At 36.7% G+C, this 20347-nt stretch overlaps 2 protein-coding genes across 2 annotated transcripts in view; one reads left to right on the forward strand and one right to left on the reverse strand.

Annotated features, from left to right (window-relative positions):
• Nucleotides 1–12855, reverse strand: part of PEX3 (peroxisomal biogenesis factor 3) — a 39123-nt gene extending 26268 nt beyond the window's left edge. The window contains exons 1-3 of the mRNA XM_012768517.3: nucleotides 12528–12855; nucleotides 4203–4334; nucleotides 903–984 (exon numbers count right to left, since the gene is read on the reverse strand). Coding sequence (XP_012623971.1) covers nucleotides 903–984; nucleotides 4203–4334; nucleotides 12528–12600 — 287 coding nt within the window. The 5' untranslated portion in view covers nucleotides 12601–12855. The remainder of the gene's footprint in view (nucleotides 1–902; nucleotides 985–4202; nucleotides 4335–12527) is intronic.
• Nucleotides 12856–12929: 74 nt separating this feature from the next.
• The window catches only part of ADAT2 (adenosine deaminase tRNA specific 2), a 34518-nt gene continuing 27100 nt past the window's right edge, over nucleotides 12930–20347 (forward strand). The window contains exon 1 of the mRNA XM_012768519.2: nucleotides 12930–13079. Within this exon, the coding sequence (XP_012623973.2) occupies nucleotides 12984–13079 (96 nt within the window). The 5' untranslated portion in view covers nucleotides 12930–12983. The remainder of the gene's footprint in view (nucleotides 13080–20347) is intronic.

The following is a 20347-nucleotide window of genomic DNA, read 5'->3' on the forward strand; positions in this document are numbered from 1 at the left end:
ATACCCCCTTTCTCCTGGCTACTGGACAGGTGATTACAAGGTAATTGATTATTTGAGTAAGACTACAATGATTACAATTTATTTAATGAAGCTATGCCCCCCTACCTTGTTCATTAAGAAGCCATTTCCTTGTGGAAGTCTTCTAAAACTAACACAGCATCATACCAAACTACAACACTCCAACACATACCGTACTCCATATATAAGGGTTATACGTGAAAGTGCTTTGGAAACAGTAAACTTTCATAGTAATGTAAATTATTAGTGTTGTATGCTTATGTCATTTTTGCATTTCAGTTTTTTTTTTTTTTGAGACAGAGTCTCACTTTTTTGCCCAGGCTAAAGTGAGTGCCATGGCGTCAGCCTAGCTCACAGCAACCTCGGACTCCTGAGCTCAAGCAATCCTGCTGCCTCAGCCTCCCAAGTAGCTGGGACTACAGGCATGAGCCACCATGCCTGGCTAATTTTTTTTTTCTATATATATTAGTTGGCCAATTAATTTCTTTCTATTTATAGTACAGACAGGGTCTTGCTCTTGCGCAGGCTGGTTTTGAACTCCTGACCTCGAACAATCCTCCCGCCTCGGTTTCCCAGAGTGCTAGGATTACAGGCGTGAGCCACCTCGACCAGCCTGCATTTCATTTTTTTATTAACTTAAAATATAAGTTCTATATGCCTTATTTAAAATGTATGCTCATATGCTTTATTTATTACACTACAAACTCTTTAAGAAGCACAATATTTAATATAACTTTGTTAGCTTCAAAGCATCTGGTTCAGGAACACATTTCACAAGCACTCAATAATTAAATTTCTGAATAATTTCAAAGTGATAAAAGATCTACATTCTATAAACTTTAAGTGTGGTACATAAACAAAAAAATGCTATAACTTGCATTTACCTGTTTTTTAGCAGAGCTGTGAGGCTCTCAGAATTAAGTTGCTGCATTAAGGCCTCTCTCAGTGTTGGAAGCATGGACAGCACTGTAATAAAACAGAAAATAAAAAAGGTCACAAATGATGACTGCCCTCACCAAGAAATGCACACTGTTTTAGGCTATAGCTAGGGCTAGCAACTAATAAGAGTTGGAAGGGAAGGTCAAGGTCAAATTATTAATAGAAATAATATAAAACTTTATATACAAATAAATGAAAAGAATTATTCCCAAATATTAACAGTGGTCATCTTTGGATTATGAATAATCCTTTTTCTTCTTCCTTTCTGTACTCTCCAAGTTTTGACAAGAAATGTTTGCTTCTGATATGATGAAAATGAAAAACATTTTTAACTTCACTATACTTTTTGCTTCATATTTTGTTTCTAATTTTAGAAAAGTTATTTATTAAATACTACAAAGCAATAAGCATTTATTATAACCTACAAAAAAGTGCACTGGGCTAGGAATTAAGAGCTGCTGAATTTTAGTTTTGGTTTTGTCAATGGGAACTGTTTGTCTGTTAATCCGAGGAATAATGCGAAGATGAAATGAGACATAGTACTCTATAGAAAAAAGATTGCATAAAATTTTTAGGAGTTAATTTATCTCTGGCTCTACACATGGAATAAGAATGCACACACGTAAATTTAAAATGAGTTTCTAACACTAAGTAAGTAATGATAACAAAATGAAAAATATCAAAAGATCACAAACATCACCTTCTAAAAGAGAAAACTTCTTGGGTAGAAAAACTAGTTATATTTACCCAAAAGTACTGATTTTTTTCTATCATATCCACTACATCTTATCCAAAAGGATAGAAATTTAATCATATTATTTGTAACCCCATTATCAATGCATACCAGAAAGCTCATTTGGAAAGTTTTTCAGTGAACCTATACTTTGGCTCCTAGTGATCACCCTATTTTATTTTTAATAGCCTATAGTCAGCTATTTGTTCATCTAAGGATTGTGATCACCAAGGAAATGTGTGACCCACATCGTCTTCTGGGAGGAACATAGTTAACTGACAGCCCTAGATGCCACCCCTCTGGATCCATTACCATGGCTGCACTGCTTCCAGCCAAGGACAGTGCTTGGGTGGAAGCAGGCCCATTCCTCTATTCTCCTCTACCAGAAACCTGGGCTTGCAGACTCCCCATTGGCCTGCCACAACTCTCTTGGAATGTTCTGTAGTCTCAGACTCTTCTTACCTAATCTTCCTTCCTTCCTTCCTTCTCTCTTTCTTTCACAAGTGTCAGAACTGCATTGTGGTAGAAAGGCCTCTCCTTCTCTTTATTCTTCACCGACATTTCTCCTAATAGGTCTCTTGCACACATAAGCCCATCTACTTCCTGGGGTGCCCAGACTGACACAAAGGTTCATGTCAAAGTGAGATGTATTACAGGACCCCAGCAGCTGCCTTATACTATTTCTGAAAAACTGAGTAACAACCAAAAACAGACTGTTCTCAAAGAATTCATTAAAATGTTTCAGGCAGCACCACTACATTGAATCCTGAATGTCAATTTAAAGAATTATGTGATCTTAAAAAAGTTATCATTTATTGAGTATTTATTATATTCCAAGCACCTTATATATGTTAACTCATCTCAGCCTCACAAAACATTTATGAAATTGGTTTTATGATGTTCATTTTATAGGCGAGAGAACTTAGATTGGTCCAAAGACACGCAGATAATACAAGGCAAACTAGGAACTGGATCAGATCTGCCTCACCTCAGAGCTTGAGCGCTTACTCACTGTGCCTTATCACAGTTGTCATGATATGCAGTATTTAGGATTACTATTTTCTTTGAAGAATGAAGGTATTTTTCTGAGTATTACTACTTCAAATATTAAAAATCATACTCCAGCTGTAACTTTAGATGTGTCTTTAACCTCTTGATGTGAGCCTTAAGTAAAATGAGGGAAGTGAACTAGTAAGTCCTTTTAACTCTGAAAAAAATTCTACTTTTAAAATTGAACAAGAACCTACCTTTATAAATTCTTCCCTAAATCAATTGTTCTTGACAGAAATATTAGAGAAATGAGTAAACTTTGAACAATAAAAAAGAAAAACTGGTTGACACCGATTTCAGAACTAATTCTTCAAGAAATATGCCAGTTAGAACATAATACCTTGTTCCCTTCCAATATGGGCAGATAGATTTTGTTATGGCATTCTCGTAATGCTGTTTCTAGCTCTGAAGATTAAATTATTGACATTAATCAACACTGACTCAGTGTATAGTATTGTGAGGCTTACAGGTCTATAGTTGCCTTCTGAAAATTTAATAAACTTATAACTCTTTATTCCAACTTATAGGCCAATGGGATCAGGCCCACTTCTGCAGCCTTGTTACCTATCACTCTGCCATTGCTCATTTCACTCAAGTTACATGGCCTTTTTGCTGTTTCTTGAATGTCCCAATGTTGTCCCCACCAATGGAGGCATTTTGCCCTCCAGTGTATCATTTGGTTTCTCTTCAGATGTCACCTCAGAGAAACTTTATTCTCCTAATTGCCCTGTCTTAAGGAGCACCCCCACTCCTCACATGGCTTTATTTGCTTATGGAAGCCATCACTTTTCCTTTCACTAGAATATAAAATCCAAAAGTCAGGAATTTTTTTTTTTATTGTTTACTTCTTGCTTCACCAGTACTGGGTACCACAAGTATTTGCTGAATGAATAAATAAATTGAATAAGTGCTAATATTGCTTTACATTGATTTTTTTTTTTTTTTTTTTTTTTTTTTTTTTTTTTTTTTTTTTGAGACAGAGTCTCGCTTTGTTGTCCAGGCTAGAGTGAGTGCCGTGGCGTCAGCCTAGCTCACAGCAACCTCAAACTCCTGGGCTTGAGTGATCCTTCTGCCTCAGCCTCCCGAGTAGCTGGGACTACAGGAATGCGCCACCATGCCCGGCTAATTTTTTATATATATATCAGTTGGCCAATTAATTTCTTTCTATTTATAGTAGAGATGGGGTCTCGCTCTTGCTCAGGCTGGTTTTGAACTCCTGACCTTGAGCAATCCGCCCGCCTCGGCCTCCCAAGAGCTAGGATTACAGGCGTGAGCCACAGCGCCCGGCCTTGATTTTTAAAATGTACATTAAAATGACATATTTCAGTTCAATAATACAAGTATCTGCTAGATTTATCATTCTTTCTTTGTCTTTTCCCCTAAATTGGGTCGTGGAGGTACGCAAATTAACATAAACCATCAAACAACTTTATACATGTATAAATATTTCTGTTTGTCTTACCTGTCATATTGCAAGTCCTTTGGTTACTTTCAAAATGGTACTGTCGTCGTGCTTGAGCAATATATTCTGCAGCCTCCCTTTCTTGTATTTCTCTGATTTTCTTCTGTCCATATTTCCCCAGGATATATACTCCTAAAATCATTTTTAAAAATAAGCTATTAATTAGTATACTAAAAACTCCAACAGTATTTTAACCTGCTTTATAAGGTTTGTATTAGTGAAAAGCTAAAAATCTCAAATTATGAAAACCTAAATTAAAGAATTATGTAAAACTAACTTAAAAAAAGTATTAGATTAACATTTTAATAGCTAATGATAGAGAAAATGATGGATACAAAAGGACTAGGTCTGAAGAAGCAGAAAGGAATTAAGTCTAAAAAGTCTGGCAGTGCCTTTTTATAGTGAACTTGAGATATTCTAAATGTCCAGCAATAGGAAATTGTTTGAATAGGTTATGTTCTACCCATACATTGGAATCTTATGCAACTATTAAAAACCACATTGCTGGGCAGGTGTGGTGGCTCACACCTATAATTCTAGCACTTTGGGAGGCCGAGGCGGCCAAGGACTGCTTGAGGCCAGGAATTGGAGACCTGCCTGAGCAAGAGTGAGACTCCATCTCTACAAAAAATAGAAAAATTAGCCAGGGGTGATGGCATGTGCCTGTACTCCCAGCAGGATTGTTTGAGCCCAGGAGTTTGAGGCTGCAGTGAGCTATGATGCCACTGCACCCAAGCCTGGGTGACAAAGTGAGACCCTGTCTCAAAACCAAAACACCCATATTGTTAAATAGTTAATGACTCAAGGAAATATCCATTATACTGTTAGGTGATAATATAAGATCTCAGAAGTTTTTTTTCCCCCCCAGAGATGGGGTCTTGCTCTTGCCCCCAGGCTACAGTGCAGCAGCAAGATTATAGCTCACTGCAGTTTTAAACTCCAGGGCTCAAGGGATTTTTTTTTTTTTTTAAATAGAACTAGATACAGAAAAATAGATGGGTTTTAATAATGATTACTGAATGGTGGGATAACAGGTGATTTTTTTTCCTCCTGTTTGCTTCTCTATATTTTCCATATTTTCTTCAATGAACACAAAATGCTTTTTAAAAATATAAAAGTTTTAAAAGGAAGAATGAAAGAAGGGTAGATAGTCTGGCAGACATCTATTTATCTATCCATGTTTAGAAAGATCTCCCTTTCTGATAGAAGGAGAGATAATAAAACTTATATAATCTAAAACCTAATAACTTAATTAGAAAAGGAAGAAAGAAGAGGGTACTGAAATTTCTAAATTGTAACACCACAGCATAAAAATATATGTGGTGTCAAGTGGCCTGTAATTTGATACATTTCAGCATAGACAATATGATACAAATGTGCACATCCTGATCTATACCTGAGGGGCAGTCAGTTATCCTAACTGGGAATGTATAACCACTCCAGAGTGGTTAGCATTTGATCAAAGGCCATACTCCAAGGCTTAAGCACTTCAACTAACTTTTATCTCTAATCAGCACCAAATATTTTTCTAATTCGCATAATGAATATCAGAAATGGACTTTCATAAATTAAATTAGTAGTTTTAAAGATATTGGACCAGCTAAAACATTTTAGTAATATTCATATGAACTAGAATATATCAATCTGGCAAGTTCTTCACCCTTAAAAATGGCTCAAACTAAAATCCTTAACTCCTGGTTTGGAAGGCTCTTAGTTCAAGTGAGTTAACCAGCTGACCAGCTTTTGTTGCACTCGCTTCAGGTAAATCTTTTATGTGTGGTTCTGTAGTAGCACCAAAAGAGGACAGAAAGCTGGAACTTCTGTTGTAAGGTTGTAAGGGAGTAAACTAATTCTCACCTATGTTCAACTGTCTGTGGCCCCAATATCTACCCAAAAGAACCTGAGAATTATGCATGACCTAAATAATTGGATTTGCTCTCTAGGAACTGCAAAGCAAACACATATCCTGAGTTATTTTCATTAATACAGGTGCTATAGGTGAACTGATAAGACATTATATATTCTTTTTTTTTCTTTTTTTTTTTTTTTTTGAGACAGAGTCTCGCTTTGTTGCCTAGGCTAGAGTGAGTGCCGTGGCGTCAGCCTAGCTCACAACAACCTCAAACTCCTGGGCTCAAGCGATCCTTCTGTCTCAGCCTCCCAAGTAGCTGGGACTACAGGCATGAGCCACCATGCCCGGCTAATTTTTTCTATATATATTAGTTGGCCAATTAGTTTCTTTCTATTTATAGCAGAGACGGGGTCTCGCTCTTGCTCAGGCTGGTTTCGAACTCCCGACCTCGAGCAATCCACCCGCCTCGGCCTCCCAGAGAGCTAGGATTACAGGTGTGAGCCACCGCGCCCGGCCTATATATTCTTAAAAATAATAGTTCAGTAAAAGGGCATGTGCTAAAATAATTAGACAAATAAAGTATGATTGCTATTGCTATGTTTGCATGCAAATAAACATATTATAACCATACTTAAAGAAAAAATAAAAGTTCATATAAGTAGTTTCATGGCTACCTTTTCTGTTATCCATCCTAAATAAACCGACGATAGTGCCACAATATTGATAAGGAGATTGACTTATATTTCACAAAGTAACTTTGACAGGCATCTCTGATGTAACAAATAGATCTGAATAAATTGCTTATATTTTATTTACACAACAGATTACTGAAAGTTATGTATAAAATGATTATATTTCTCAAATTATATTGTAAAATAAAACACTGAAATGACACCCTTTGCATAGCTAAGAATCTTTCTGGAATAACAATAAATTTAATTGGTATATGGGTTTTCCTGGGGAAAAGGTCCATTGTTTTCACCACATTCTCACAAATCTGATAAAAAATTTTTAGAAACTATTATTTGTTTGATAAATGCATTGTATTCTAACTAAAATAAAAAAGAAAACAAATTGTTATGGTTGAATTGTGTTGCCCCACAATACATACGTTGAAGCCCTAGTACCTTAGAATATGACCTTATTTGGAAAGAGGATCTTTATAGAGGTCATCAAGTTAAAATGAGGTCATCAGGGTGGCTCCCAATCCAGTATGACTGGTGTCCTAAGAAGAGGAAACTTCGACACAGAAACTGGCGGAGGGAGGAGGATACGAAAACACAGAGGAGACAGCCATCTATAAGCCTTTCCTTACATCCCATAGAAGGCACAAATCCTGATCTCGGATTTCCAACCTTTGGAACTGTGAGACAAAACATTTCTGTTGCTTAAGCCAACCAGTTTGTGGTACTTTCTTAAGGTAGCCTTAGCAAACTAATACATGAAATTAGGCTAAAATCACACAATCCATTATTTTTGCTGAGTTAGCACTGAAGTTGGTGCCTACATAAGATCTAATTCACTCAAGCTCTCATACTCAAAATTCACAAATTCTGATTTTGTCAGATTTGTCTCCCTAGAAAAATAAGGGCAGAGAATTCATTAGCTAACATATGGATCCCTGGACTATCTATATACTTGACTGGCAGTCTAAATTCTGGCTTGGAAGACAGGAGGTATTGATAGCTCTGGCACTAACTGTACGTAATAGTTAGGTGACTCTTGAGGAAGTCATTGCCTCTCTGTCTAAATTTCTTCATTGATAAAATAAAAGACTGGGAATATATAAGCTTTAAAGTTTCTTTTGTAGCTATGACTTTATTTACGAATAATGAAAAGTTACTAAATACCTCCAAAAATAAACATAAAATGTTTTGAGGTTTCCCTTCATAACATTGTTGGTAAAACAAAATATCTTCTAATCTTTCAATAATTCAGTTGTTTTAAACCATCTCTTAGGCTTCTCTTTCTGGATGGAAATCCTGCAATTCAACTACTTCACTAGGTTAATAATTTCAGTAAGAGTTTGAAAATAATCTATTAGCATGATTCCCAATCCAACAGATCACCAAATCCTGCTACAGAACTGATTCTATTTCAGAAATATTTTCTAAATACTGCTACTTTTCTACAATTCCCTTATCATTATTTTTATATAGACACTGAATATTATTAGTGTTCTTGAACTGCATCAAAACCTTCCTAACTCTTCTCACATCCTTCTAATCCATCTTTTATATGCAAAGTGATTTTCTAAAACATAAATCTGACTATATTATTCCTGTTTTTTGGAATTCAACATCCTGCCATCATTTCTTAAGTGGTTTCCCTGTTCCATTCACACCAGAATTACTTGGGGTAATTAAAAATGAAGCCTTTAAGGACATTCCTTGTAAAAAATCCCCCAAATGTCTTATATGATGCTGCATCCCCAATACATAAAACTCTGACTGATACTCACTTGGAGCTCAATAAATATTTGCTGAATGAATTATGGAATTCTTGAACTGCATTCTGAACCTAAAGAATCAGAATCAGAAAACACAGAAAAATGATTCTATGTTTTTATTAAGCTCCTTCGTGACTTTTATCCATATTAAAGTCTGAGAAGCACTAGTATAAAGGATAATGTTTAAATTATATAGAATGGCTTTATAAGGAAGGCCCTTCACAATCTGCACTCTGGCTCCTTCTCCAAATGCATCTTTTGCCACTTCTCATTTGGTTAGCTGTAGTAAAATACTTAGATTTATCAAAAGCAGTCTCTGAACCTCAGCCCCTTTTTCTGCTTTGCCCCTTCTCCTTGGGTAGATTTATAACTTAAGTGGAAACTCTTCCTTATGGAGCTTTGCCAGACATCTCCATGCCATTCTCTCATCTATGCTCCCACAGCATCCTGCTCTATTTCTGTACTATACTACTATCACACTACTTTAGTTTATTTCCATTTCTACACCATGAGTTCTTCAAAGTTAGTAAATGTCTTATTCTTTTGTATTTACAGAGCCCAGTGTAGTGAGAATAGGCACTTTTTCACATTCAAATGTTTGTTGAATGACAGAATGAAAGAATGAATGAATGATAAAAACTGTGAAGAGGCCAGAGATTACAGGACTTAAGGTATAAATCCAAATCAATGTGCTGGGCTTTTTTAGAAAGTATGTCAGTATGTCAGTAATCAGTATGTCAGTAAATATTAATCTGGAAGTTCTCTGTCCTCCAGCAATGGTTCTCAAAGTGTGGCCTGGGGGATCCCTGGATGTCTTCGAGACTCTTTCAGGGAATCTGTGAAGTCAAAACTGTTTTTCAGTAATACTGAAATCATATCTGTCTTTTTCATTTTCATTCTCCCATGAATGTACAATGGGGTACTAGAGGTTACATGATGTGTGGTATTACAACAGACTGAATGCAGAGATAGGAGACTCTAGCTTTCTTCAATTAAGCCAAATATTAAGAGAGATCTTCAAAATGTAAAACAATGCCATTCTTCTAATTTTTTAAAAAATGTTATTTATGTTAATATGTAATTGGTTTATTGTTGTTATTTTAAAATGAATTACACTGGGCACAGTGGTGTAAGCCTATAATTCCAGCTACTTGGGAGGCTGACACGAGAGGATAGCTTGAGCACTGCAGTTCAAGACCAGCCTGGACAACAGAGAGACACCCTATCTAAAAAAAACCAAATTAATAAATATTTTTTAAAATTTCTTGGTTTTAATTTCGAATATGGTAACTATTAATAGATACAAAATTTAGAAAGCTCTTTAAGGTCCTTAATTTTTACAAGTGTAAAGCAGACCTCACATCAAAAAGTTTGGGACCCACTGCTCTATTCTTTTTACAAACTGGCCAAATTGTACAAATTGATTTAAAGCAGTTACTCATCCAAAATTCAGGCAAATGGAAATTGCTACTTAAGAAGGTCTTCAACTCAGAGTTTTTTTTGAGACATTGTCTTGCTCTGTACCCTAGGCTGACGTGCAGTGGTGAGATCTTAGCTCATTGCAGCTTTGAACTCCTGTGCTCAAGTTATCCTCCTGCCTCAGCCTCCTGAGTAGCTAGGACTAAAGGCACGTGCCACCATGCACAGCTAATTTTTAAAATTTACTTTGTAGAGAGGGGTCTTTCTATTTTGCCTGGGCTGGTCTTGAAATCCAGGTCTCAAGTGATCCTCCCTCCCACCTTAGCCTCCCAAAGTGCTGAGATTACAGGCATGAGCGACTGCACCCAGCCTGAAAATTTAGGTTTTTTTCCCCAAAATGGCCACTGATCCAAAATTCTTTGAGCATGCATGTTAATATACTACCCAGCTTCAAAGCCTGTCAAAATGTCCCACTTCTCCCATGAAGTTTTTCCTGAATTTTTTTACAACTGCATATGCTATTAGCCAGTTTGATCTATATAGCATTTTTTTTACTTCTTTTATGGTTTTATATTTTAATTATTTGTATACTTGTTTGTCCTTCTTTAGAGCATAAAGTCCATGAAGGCACAGTGGCATGATGTGGAAAGAGAATATGCTTTAGGGTCTAACATACCTGTATTTGAATTCCAGCTTTATGTTACGAACTCTGAGGCCCTAGCAAGTTTCTTAAATTTTTAGGGCTCTAGTTGCCACGTTTTAGTGGGGATAACAATAACTGCCCTGCCATCATCCCCATTGAATAGAAAGAGATTAGTACAGTTCCTAGTATAACGTGGACACGCAATAAATGGTAGCTATTACTAATAAAAATCTGTAAATCTTGTGTTTCCAATCATATTACCTTCAGTACTAAAGGTACTTGATAAATATCTATTAGATCAATTAAAATTCTAACATGTTATAGAACTTTCCTCCTGAAGCAGAAAGAATATGAGGTTCAAACAAATGTCAATCCTGGTTGTCTGCTCTTTCTTTCTTTTTATATTGACTTTCTTTTTTGATATAAAACACAAGGATTATTTTCTCTTTCCATCCCTCTGAATCAGTTTTCTTTTCATTCTTCTTTACCTAAAACTATAAAGCTTTCAATAGAATTTTTAAAAAATCTATAACTATTTTTTACGTTACTTTTTTCCATCTCCTGTGATTATTTCTGATCTACCACTAGGTTATTCTATAAGCCTGAAGGGGTATGCTATTCCTTGCTATTCTTTCTCAGATTGCTGAAGAGATAATTTTCCATCCTTCAGTACTGGCAAAAATATTTTATTTATATTCTTCCATCATAAATAAAGCTATATTCATTTTTAGCTTTTACAAATAAAATGTACTCTCTATTCTTGGCATGATTTAAATATAGACATCAGAGGCTGAAGATATCAGAAAATAGACTTTATATATAAAGGAATCCTCAAAGACGGTGATCAAAATTTATGTATGTTCATTATCAATTTATGACTGACCTCAGAGACATGCAGAACACTATCCCTGCCTTATGAAGAAAAACCTGTTTCAAACTTTCAAGAATCACCAAATCTGAATTGTTGATGCTAAAGGTATTGTTAATTTCAAATTGTTGGAAGGTAACAGAATATAATCTAATAGTAAGAGAAAAGCAACCAAATTCTTTGGGAAACTTCCATTCTTAAGTACTTCCGTAACCAAAGCATGCCATTAATGATAGAATATTTCTCAAAAATTCAAGTTCTAAAAAGCTCCCTCTTAAAAGTTCCTAGATAAGGTTCCTTCTCATATAATCCACAAGTCTTTGTTCTCTCCTTCAAATCCCTGAATATTATGACATGAGTGTAATATGACAAAAGAGTCTAAAGATTTTTATTTGTTTCGAAATCTCCTCTCAGCCTGTGCAGCTCAGTTATGTCAGCTTAGATGGGCAATGATCCCAACCTTGAAGATCCTGAGGAATATTGCAAAACATACCTCAGGCATTTTTCTTACTGCATAGTTTGTATTCTAAAATGGCAGAAACACAGCTGAAATATTGATTTTTCTTTATCTAGTCTATATTTTCCAGTCCTTCAGTACTATTGTGCTGTTTTCAAAAATTCAAATCAACTTTAAACAACACCCGAAGTGCAGCCTTTAGATAAGTCTTCTGGAATATCATGAATCTCCTACAAAGGGCCAAAACCAGACAAAGTACTAAGAGTGCCTGATAGAAATGAAGAATTCTACAGGAAAGCAATAGAAGAGAATTAAAAAAATATGTATCTATAAGAGAATGGTGCCTTGAAACATAAATTTAAATTGTGATGAGTTCTCCCAAGGTCCGTGAGAAAAAGGAATAAGGCGAGAAACAGAGTAAGAGGCAGTGACAGGACAAAGGGTATAGAGAAATTCCCCCAACGGCAGAGATGGAAAGAACCTCGGAGGTTTGCCACCCTGCTCCTCAACTGATGGTTGAACGAACCCCCTACATATCCCAGACTAGGACTGACTGGCCTCTCCCTATTTTAGAAGAAAGTCACCTCTCTCCCACCCCCTTTTCCCAATACCCCTTTCCAAGCACGCTATCACCCACCTCCAAGGACTGTGCCCAGGAAGATGCATTTCTTTTTGTGACGTTTCAGAAAATTCCACATAGATCTCAGCATCTTTAGGCCCTGGGGATGTGGGCTGCCTAGGGGTGAGGGGCTGGTTCACCAGGAAACCGTTTCTTTGTCACCTGGCCCGTACGACCCAGCAGGAGCGCCGTCGTCCTGCTTGGTGCTCTCCAGAAATCACAGATGCGACTTTCCTCGGAGACTGTCACCGGAGCGGGAAGGGGGCGTGGACTACGGCACAGCAGCTGCGCTTTCTGCCCTGTCGCGCCGCCGCCGCCGCTCACTAGTCCGGCGCGTCCAGGTCCGCTCAGAAATCACTCCCGGGTGCGTTGCCATTCGACTCCCCTGGAAACGATGGCCCGCGCTCGCCGCGTTCCGCTGCCTGAGCTCCTCTTCCGCGGTGGCCCGGGCTCTGAGTGGCAGCCCAGTGCGGCATGGAGGCGAAGGCGGCGTCCACGCTGTCTACGGGCGGCGCGTTCTCGGTATCCGCGGAGGAAACCGAAAAGTGGATGGAGGAGGCGATGCTCATGGTGAGGAGCCCGGGAGGTAGATGCCGCGGGTGGGAACTTTCTCCGGCCGTCACCCAGACCCGGGCTTTTGGGCAAACGTCCAGGGCGCGCTTTCTCGTCACATTCTTGATTTCTCACTATGGCTCTGGGGGAAGGAAGGCAAGGAAGTAAGGAAATTATTTGTTTCATTGGTATGGAGTATGCTCCAAACTTAGCGATTCAGACGCTTGCTGATATGTGCTTCCTCCCTTTCCTTCCTGTGGTCACACACTCTCAAATCCACAAAGTCACATTATGTGTTTTTGGCTTCTTGAACATATCTATTATAGTAGAAGAAAGGAAGCTGAGAATGTTTCTGGTAGAGAGCAGTATGAAAACAAGCTCCTGTGCTATCAGCGTCTATTATTCATTCATTCATTTATTCTGCTTCCCTCTGTCCTTTTACTTCTTTCCTTCCTTCCCTCCCTCAGGACTGCTCATTAAGGAGGGCTCTTATCAGATTTGTGTAGGGATAAAAGTATGGGATCTATATGTATTAATGTATGATTATACATACTATAGATACATTTATACATTTATATGTAAATGTGTATATGTATTTACATATATAAATGTATACACACAGTCAGGCCTCGCAAAAACCAGGTCAACAAGGACCACATATACAGCTGTGGTCCTCTCGTATAATGGAGCTGAAAAATTCCTATTGTCTAGTGATGTGTAGTCATCCTAACATCGCAGTGGAATGACTTAATTTTCTCTAAGCCTTAGTTTGTCTATAATTTTTTTTTTTTCTTAAGAGACAAGGGCACGCTTTGTTGCCCAGGCTGTAGTGCAGTGGCTGGATAAACAGCACACTGCAGCCTCAAATTCCTGAGGCCATCCTTCCGACTCAGCCTCCTGAGTGGCTGGCACTACAGGTGTGAGCAGCAACCACACCTGGCAATTTTTAAAATACATTCAGTGTAGCCCAAATGTACAGTGTTTATTAAGTCTACAGTAGTGTGCAGGAATGTCCTAGGCCTTCACATTCACTCACTACCCACTGGCTTACCTAGAGCTTCCAGTCCTATTGTAAGTGACCATCTATTGTAAGTGACCTATACAGGTGTAGCATTTTTTCTTTTATGCATATTTTTACACTACCTTTTCTATGTTAGATATGTTTAGATACACAAATGCTTACCATTGTGTTACAGTTGCCTGCAGTGTTCAATACAGTAACATACTGTACAAATTTGTAGCCTGTACAATAGGCTACTCTATACCATCTAGCCTAGGTGTGTGGTAGGCTAGACCATCTAGGTTTGTGTAAGTACCTTCTATGATGTTCACACAGTGATGACAAAAATCACCTAACTATGCATTTCGCAAAATGTATCCCTGTGGTTATGTTACACATGACTGCATGTGTATACATATATGCACACACGTATAAATATATACGAAATACCCTTCAATTTGTCATTTCTCTGGTACTTCTGTAAAAATAAAAAACTTTTTCATACATGTTTTTGATTATATTTTTCTATCCTTAATGGCCTCTGGTCTCCTATAGTTAATTAATTCAATAATATTGATTCATTCATTTATTCCACAAATGTTTATTGCATGTACTGTTCTTGGCGTTGGGAATTCAACACTGATTTTGCTGTATTCTGCTCTGTTCTTCTACTATATAAACTCTCACATTATTTCCCTTGCATTCATTCACCATTATAGCCAAATATTTTTCAGTTTCTTATGTAAGCCATGACACATTAGAACATCTATTCATTGTTTCTGTTACTTACATAATGTTTTCTTAAACTTGCTTCTCATACTTTTTTTGAAGTGACCCACAGTAAAAAAGTCTATTTTATATTACAATCCAGGAAATACACGTATAATTTAAACAAGTTTCACTAAATAGTACATACCCTTTCTTTCTATGGTATTTAAGTTTTTACTACATTTAAAAAAATGCTGGTCATGACTCATTAACTTGATATAATGACCCATTCTTTAAGCCCACTTCTAAATTTATTTTTCCCATTAAACTTACAGGGTGCATAACCTGCTATCTGATACTTTAAAAAATATATTCACAGATGCATTTAAAAATTAATTTGTAATTTGTATGTAATAATATGGATTTATTAGTCCTGAACTCTTTTATGTTACTAAATTCTCCAAGTTGGAGACAGGAGTTTTTATGTGATATCAAAATTTTATTCTCCCTTCCTCAAATCATTTCAATAACATTCATATCATTTGCTAGGTAGTTTCTTAACAGTGATGATGATAACATAATAATGATGCTTGAAGGCTAAAATATAGAATAAGTTGCAGTTGTATCCTTCGATGGGTGAGAGATCTAGAGGACAGGGGATGCTTGAATGTTGGGAAGTCAGAATTTGTGGTCTCTTCCATTTATTTTCATGAGCTCTCTTGAAAGTATTCACGTGTGGAGCTTACTTAGATGAAATTTTCAGAGCTGATATAATTGTTTCAAAAATAGCTATGTTTAGTCATTCATTGAGCTTTTCATTTTGGGTATCAGAACTGTGTTTTCTTTCCATACTTTTATATTTCGGATCTTTATTTTCCTTTAAGCGTCTTGTGGTCCTAATATCTTTGAGCATTCATTCACCCACCTCTGCACTATTTTCTTTCTTTTTTTTCTTTCCTTCCTTTCTCATTCCTTTCTTCCTTCCTTCCTTTCTTCTTATTTCTCTCTTTCTATCCCCCCTTCCTTTCTGCCTTCATTTTTTTTTCCTTTTGAGATGGGATCTTGCTCTGTCACTCAGGCTAGAGTGCAGTGGTTTGATCACAGTTCACTGCAGCCTCCAGCTCCTGGGCTCAAGTGATCCTCCTGCCTCAGTTTCCTGAGTAGCTGGGGTTACAGGCACACACCACCACACCTGGCTAATTTTTAAATTTTTTGTAAAGACAGGGTCTTGCTATGTTGATCTCTAACTCCTGGCCTCAAGCAGTCCTCCTACCTGGGCATCCCAAAATGCTGAGATTGTAGGTGTGAGTCACCCACCTGGCCAGCACTATTTTCTATGTAACCTTCTAGACTAAACACTTTAAGTCAATTTACTACCTTTTAGAGTGACCTTGGACAAATCCTTTCACCCCTAGGGCTTTGCTTTCTACTCTATAAAATGAGGTGGTAGAACTCCAAAGAGTTTCTATGATTCCTCTGACCTTGACATTTTTGTCTCTCTCTCTTTTTTTTTTTTAATTTCAGGGTATTATGAAGGTACAAACATTTTGGTTACATTTTAAGTCTTTGCCTCTCCCTAGCAGAGTTAGAGGCATGCCCTTCCCCTCTATAGTGCGCTTAATTGGATTATAAACACCTAGGGGTGTGATTGCATAGTTTTCCCCCTCCTGCACAGGGTTTAGGAGTCCCTTACTTTGCAGCTGCTTTTTTGGTTTTAGCCTATACATGTTTCTTCTAGGCCTTTTAAGGGAAGGGAAAAAAGAGCTTGCCATGAATCTTGTGCTTTGTTCAACCATCACCCACTCCCCCAAAGAAACTTCGAATCTTAATTACTTGGAAGAATTCTTCTTAGAAGAGTTTAAGATTAGATCAAAAGTGTAACTAGTATCAAATCTGGAAGGAACAAGTTAATCTGATTAATTTGTACTAAAATTTGAAAGTGAAATGTCCAGTATTGTACATAATAAGTAAGATACTAACATCCTCATAGCATATATACAGAGTAGACATAGTATTTAAATGGCCAATACAAATAACTAGAATGGCTGGCTATGATGGGGCCAGGCAGGTGAACACAGCCAAATCTTGAAATTTGGGGGTCTCCATTTGTTTATGTTTAAAATAAAGAGGTTGCACTAGAAAATTTCTATCCTGTTTTTTGCCTTTAATTAAACAAATAAGCCTGGGTTATAAAAAGAAAGGAAAATAGTTCTTTAGAAAACTTAAAATATAATTTATTAAAACTGTCATCTAAAGTTAATCAGATTATGCAAAAATAGTACAACCCTTCCAGTCTAACAGGTACAACATTTTTGGAAGACAACGCAGCATAATATAATTAACAGTCACAAAAAAGGTTTGCATCATTTGACCCAGTAATATGATTACTTGTGGAAATAGTTTAGGAAGATAGAAAACAATTATTTTCATTTCAATGTTGCATGTAACAGTGAAAACCAGGAAGCATTACAAACTTTCAAGTATGGAAAATGGTTAGTTGAATTGTGGTATATTATTGTATTAAATAATATGCTGTTATTAAAATCATTATGGATATTAGGAATAAACATAATATTAAAGTTCACACACAGTTAAATAAACAGAATACAAATTATTTTATACTTAAATATGTAAGTGTAGAGGTTAGCTATGTTCAGATGGCTACTAACTAGCAAACTAACCTTGACAAGTTCTTAATCTTTCGGTCTCAGTGTCCTCTCTGTAAAATGGGAATGTGATTTCTATCTCACAGAGTTGTGTAGATTAATAGAGATAATGTTTGTAAAGCATTTAACATAGTTTGCTCAGTAAATAGAAGCTGTTATTTTTATCAAGTGAACTAAGACCAGAGGAGAACATACGATGATTAGTTAAAATGGTAAAGTTGTGGGTGATTTTAAAGAAATCTATCAATGTATTTTTGTAGTAAAAATCTAACTGAAAAAATAGGATTAAAGAGTAAAGGCAAATAAAACAATAATAAAACCATAAGAGAATCAGAAATAAATAAATGTTAATATTTATATAATCTTGGACTAGAGAAGGACTCTTTATACCACCAAAGGCAGAAAACATAGAAGAAAAATTGATAGGTTATCATTATATAAACATTGAAAACATCTGTATGTTTAAAAAGATAAGATACAAAGTAACAAAGCAAATGACAAAGGAAGAAAATATTTGCAACATACATACATATAAAGGACAGATTTAAGAACCTTAATATATAATTGATATATTTATATAAAATATAAGTACTTTCCAAGGTGAAAGAGAACATGTATACCCTAATACTGAAAAGGTTAAAGGATATGAACATAATTTTCTAAAAGAAAAAGCCCACAAGTGTGTAAGCAAATATGCAATTTCACTAGCAACAAAAGTTAAATTAAAAAGATACAATTTTTCACCTCTTAAATTGGCAATAGTGAAAAAAAATGTAATGCTTGGGGACAGTATGGGTGTATGTGAGGAGTTTGTTGGTTGACAGGTGCTGAACTGAGGGCAACCTTTCCATAGGGCAATTTGTCTATGTAGATATAAAAAGCCTTAAAACTGAGCTTAGTCTTGGACCCGGTAATACCCTTTTTGTTTTTTTTCTAAAATGAAAATATTTTAATATTTTTTATTGTATAAGTAATTCATAGTCATAAGAAATTCAAACTATGAAAAAGAGTTAACAAATTATACACAAATTACCTAAAAGTCTACAGGTGCGTGCCACCATGCTTGGCTATTATTAAAAATGTTTTAGAAACAGAGTCTTGCTGTGTTGCCCAGGCTGGTCTCAAACTCCTGGTCCTACTCCAGCCTCCCAAATATCTGGGATTATAGGTATGAGCCACTGCTCCCTGGTGCTAGTTCATTCCTTTTTATTGCTACATTCCATTCCATAGTATAGATGTATCATAGTTTGTTTAGCTATTCATCCACTAAAGGACATTTGAGTTGTTTCTAGTTTTTGGCTTTTATGAATAAAACTGCTATGAACATTTGTATACACAAACTTATGTACTGTGTGACCATAAGTTTTCATTTCTCAGGGATAAAGGCCCAAGAGTGCAATTGCTGGGTCATATATTAAGCACATGTTTAGCTTTTTAAGAAAATGCCAAACTATTTTCCAGTGGGGTGTGCTATTTTACATTCCCACTAGCAAGGGGTCCGAATGATCCCATATCTCCACAGCCTTGCCAGCATTTGGTGTTTATACTTTTCATTTTAGCCATGCTGATGATTGTGTGGTGGTATCTCATTGTGGTTTTAATTGGCATTTCTCTACTGGCTAATGATATGAACATCTTTTCATGTACTTATTTGCTAACAATATCGTCTTCTTTTGTGAAATGTGTGTTCATATCATTTGCCCTTTTTCTAATGGGATTATTTTTTTGCTGTTGAGTTTTGAGAGTTCTTTATAGAGTGTAGATACTAGGGCTTTCCAGATACATGGTTTGCAAATATTTTCTTCCAGTTCCTCTTTGTTGGGTATATTAGTGTCCCATGGCAGCTGTAACACATTATCACAAACTTGGTGACTTAAAACAGCACAGAAGTGTATTTTCATACAGTTCTGGAGGCCAGAAGTCCGAAATTAGTTTCAGCGAGCCAAAATCAAGGTCTTGTTAGAGCCATCTAGGGCCAAATTTCCTTTGGAGACTGTAGAGGGGAATTTGTTTCCCAGCCTTTTCCAGCTTCTGAAGTGACATTCTGTAGCTCATGGCCCATTCCTCCGTCTTCAAAGCCAGCAGTGTGGCATCTTCCAGTCTCTCTCTTTGCTTCTTCCATCATCACGTTGCCTCCTGCCTTCTGTGTCAAATCTCTCTCTTACGAGGACATTTATAATTATAGGGTCTGCTTGGATAATCTTGGATAATCCCCTCATCTCAAGATCCTCAACAAATATTTGTTGTATGAATAAATGATTTGTCTCTCTTGTGTATCTGGGATTGTGTGTAATCCTAAGCTTATTTTAAATAACATTCTTAGTGTGATGATTGCCATAACTGCACTGGTACTTAGCATCTCCCTGTCAGTCCTTCTTCTGGCTTTTTTCTCTATAGTAGTAGCCTCTGGTGCATTCGTATGTATGCACCAAACCTCAAAACTCTTCAGGCTTTTGAACTTTGCATAAACTAGACGTGCTTTAACCACTGTCACCGAACTGGAACACAACCTGCCTGTGGGTAGTTCATGACACAGTCCTGAAGAATGCAGTCTTACTGCATCAGATACTGTCTGCTCACATCTCTCCATGCCCCATCTCTGTCCTACCACCCAGGAGTTTTAAGGAGAGATCCAGCTTTTACCACAAAGTGCTTCTCTTCTAGCCTCTATTGACCACATGAAAAGTATGTGTCAGTTGATCATGGTTGATATAAGGAAATCCTGCATGTGTTATGATAGGAAGTTGTTGCTAGCTAAAGTAGAACTGGGAGTAAGAGGCTAGTGCAGGAAATTCATCCATGTTGTAGAGATATCAGTAGTTTGTTGCTTTTTATTGCTGACTAGATTTACATTGTATGAATATGATTAAATTTATATACATTGTCTTGTTGATGGACGCCTGTGCAGTTTT

Source organism: Microcebus murinus, chromosome 5 (genome assembly GCF_040939455.1).
Source record: "Microcebus murinus isolate Inina chromosome 5, M.murinus_Inina_mat1.0, whole genome shotgun sequence".
NCBI classification, from domain to species: Eukaryota; Metazoa; Chordata; class Mammalia; order Primates; family Cheirogaleidae; genus Microcebus; species Microcebus murinus.